This window comes from Penaeus monodon, chromosome 19, assembly GCF_015228065.2.
Source record: "Penaeus monodon isolate SGIC_2016 chromosome 19, NSTDA_Pmon_1, whole genome shotgun sequence".
NCBI classification, from domain to species: Eukaryota; Metazoa; Arthropoda; class Malacostraca; order Decapoda; family Penaeidae; genus Penaeus; species Penaeus monodon.
The window spans coordinates 31,793,698-31,797,297 of NC_051404.1; the positions used below are offsets into that span (position 1 = coordinate 31,793,698).

General features: G+C 38.4%; 1 protein-coding gene across 1 annotated transcript in view; it reads left to right on the plus strand.

Moving 5' to 3' along the window:
- The window catches only part of LOC119585385 (eIF-2-alpha kinase GCN2-like), a gene marked incomplete in the record, with an annotated part of 28,307 nt that overhangs the window by 20,648 nt on the left and 4,059 nt on the right, over window positions 1-3,600 (plus strand). The window contains 4 exon segments of the mRNA XM_037934051.1: window positions 1,065-2,304; window positions 2,649-2,891; window positions 3,068-3,222; window positions 3,356-3,498. Of these exon segments, the coding sequence (XP_037789979.1) occupies window positions 1,065-2,304; window positions 2,649-2,891; window positions 3,068-3,222; window positions 3,356-3,498 (1,781 nt within the window).

Consider the following 3,600-nt stretch of genomic DNA (forward strand, 5'->3'; position numbering starts at 1 on the left):
AGAACATGGAAGCAAGTATCACTTCGGCTCCAGGAGAGATATCCAAACATTTTTTGAATAGGACCCTAAGAGGAAGAAAGCATAGAAAAAAAAAAAGTTTGATTACCTTAAAGATTGGTAAAGGCAGTAAAAAAAAAATGTTTGATAGTATATAAAGTATTGGAATTATATACCATAAAAGTAGATTGATCCCAAACCTGTATTGGAAATAACAGGCTAGAATTAGATGTATCATTGATTTGACTGATGATCTACTGTTTGAAAAATGAGTGCATGCTGAGATGTGTGCTCTCACCAGTCTTGTTAGTATAAATATTGAATTGTTCAGTAGTTATTGTGAAATGCTCATAGAATAATAGACTGTGGTAAAAGTATAAAAACAGTAAGTCATACAGTCAGTGCAGCAGTAACATCAGCAAGTGAGAGAATATGATTACCTTGACAGTATCTTTGATGCGAACATTAAGTACATAACTATACAGTTAAGAAGAGGCTTGGCATGATAAATTCTGCCATGTAGAACTGTAAAGAATCTGTTGTAGAGGCAGCATCATAAATTTAAGAAAATGTTTGTTTGGTTGCTGTGAAACAAAGCTTTGACCTATTCAATAGAAATCCATGCTCTCATAAAAAAATTGGGTGATCATGTAACCAGCAAAAAAATGAAACATTTAGGAACAGAAAGTATGAGTTTGGCTAATGAGTAGAAAAAAATTAATTAGATTGATAATGTAGTTATTACTCAAAGGCTTGGTTGACGGTAAAAAAAAGAGGTATGCATTGAAGACAATGGGGAGATTTAAGGAAAAATAATTAATTTGAGTGATGTCAATAGAAGATCTGAGAATATAATTTTCTTGTGTATTGTGGTGCAACTTTTATTTTGATTATGTGACCTGTTTGATTTGATTGTCGAAGATAGAACTTCATTTTTTAAGAACTCATTATAGATGATACGGTTAGCTTGTTTGTAATTTGACTATTTTTTCTTTCTCATTTTTCTAAATACAACTTAAACAGCTTGACTCAGACTAATGACCTGTTTTATTATTTCATGGAAATAGGCAAGCCATCAATGAACACCTCTGTATGGATAACGACCGCAAATGGAGGCTGTTTCGTGAGTTGGTCAATGGACTTGACTACATCCACTCCCAGGGTTTAATCCACCGTGACTTAAAGCCTGGCAATATTTTCCTTGACATGGATGATCATGTCAAAATTGGCGACTTTGGTCTGGCAACGGCAGCGATCAAAGCTAAGACTACTGCTGGGGTTATCACCAAGATGGATGCAGACGACACAAAGGACAGTGCCTTGACCAGCCAGATAGGCACCACCTTTTACGTTGCTCCGGAAGTCACCAAGTCCAAAGGCAAAGTGAGCTACACAAACAAGGTTGATATCTACAGCTTGGGGGTCATATTCTTTGAGATGGCACACCCCCCACTGACCACGGGTATGGAGAGAGCCAAGGTCCTCTTCAACCTGAGAAAGCCAGAGATTGACATACCAGAAGAGTTCAGTGTGAAGAATGCTAATTCTGTTCAGTTGATCAAGTGGCTTTTGCAGCATGATCCCCAGCAGAGGCCTAGTACAGGTGACATCTTGAAGTCACACCTGCTACCCCCTCCTACAGCTGAAGAACAAAAGTTCATCCAGACTTTAGAAGACAAACTGAAGAATGTGAGGTCATCAGACTATCAGGAAATCCTCAACCTAGTCTTCAAACCATGTGCACGGCCTGAGTTAGAAGCAACCTTTGAAGTCAGGCACCCTGTCACCTCTGACTACTGGCAGTATTGGAAACAAGATTATCTACATTCGCTAGTTACAGCAGTATTCAAAGCACATGGGGGCATATGGGTACCAACAACATTCTATGTACCCAAGGGGTCCTTTTACAATGACAAGGACAATCTTGTGTCACTCATGTCTGGGAGAGGGGAGCTTGTGTCTGCACAGTATGAGCTCAGATACCCGTTTGCTCGCTTTCTTGCACGAAATGAGGTTAAGTACATACGAAGATATTGTATTGACAGAGTCCAGCGTGCTTTTAAAGTCTCAGGCATCCACCCAAAGGAGTCTTATGAATGTGCATTTGACATAGCCTGCCCTAAGAAGGATTCAGTTGAATCGTCAGCAAGAGTCATTCTTGTAGCTCATGACATCATACAACAGATAATCCAGGCAAGAAGTGAGAATGTCTTGGTGCGTGTGGGACATCTGGAGCTAGTTCATGCAATCCTCTTTCACTGTAATGTGGAGGAGAAGTTTCATCCTGAAGTCCTCTGTCTCCTGAAGGTAAAAAAGTGTGACATGGTCAAGTATATTGTGAATAGTATTTTAAAAGAGGTTGATGTATGAGGCAATTCTTTTTGTGGAAAGCCTTTATTTATATGAGAATATTGATAATAACTCATAATCTTTGTCTTTCCCATTTTTCAATACAGAAATTGGCAGACCATTGTAAAATCATCTTCATTTCATATTCAAACTATCAGGTTGTGATATGTATTTAGGAAGCCCTTTTCTCTTGCACACTAACCATATTTAAACTTTTTATGGCATGATAGTGGTCTCATAGTTGTACATGATGTTCCACTGTCAAATCTTTTCATTAAAACTGACTTGGTTGATCCCTGCAGGAGTACAACTGTAAACGAATAACCTTGGAAAACATGTGGGAGATCTTCCGAGAGATGGGCATGGCCAGATCTTCCATAGAGTCTCTCAGAGGATTCCTCCTTCTGGATGGACCCATTGAAGAGGTGGTGGCATCTCTCATTGGGAAGGGTTTGACTTACAGGAGAAAAAATATGCTCAATGTGAAGCATGTGTTGGCAGAGCTGAATGAGGTTGTGGTCACCTCCAATGTGTTTGGTGTGAAGGTGAGGTTTCCGGGTGAGATGGTGTTGGTTGTGTATCCTAAGGGAGGGGATGAAGTTTAATTCATGATCATATGTGTCTGATGATAGTTTTAATTTTCTAGGTAGGATGTTAGTGTAGCTTTTTGCATTTTGAGAACATTACACATGTCTTTAAATTGAATAATTTCTCTTGTCAGTTTGAGATAAGTCTGTGTCCACTGATGGTTGTGGATGCATCCCTCTACTGCAAATTTATGTGCCAATTTCTGCTGAATGTGCGGAAGAAACGCATGCAAACACAGGAACTCTTAGCTCAGGGAGGATCTTATGAAAAGCTTATACTAAATCATAGGTAAGTAATATTGATCGTGGGTAAATGAATATGCAAATGATTAATGAATTTTCTTAGACAATATTTTCTTCCTGTCATAATTGATACTGCATTTGTTGTACTGTAACATGATTTTATTTATTTTATGTTCTAGGAGCAAATTAGTTGAAAAAACTAATAAAGATGTTCCATATGCAGTAGGCATTAGCTTGTTCCTTGAAAAGTTTGCAAGCTGCATCTGTGATATTACGCAACTAACTGCAGCAGGTCGGAGAGATGTGCCACAACTAGTTGCAGGTGATTTGAATTGGCATTTGAGGAGAAGAAAATGCATATATGACAGAGCGATTTTTTGCACTAATTCATATATATGCAGACAATGAATTTACTGCTAATAGC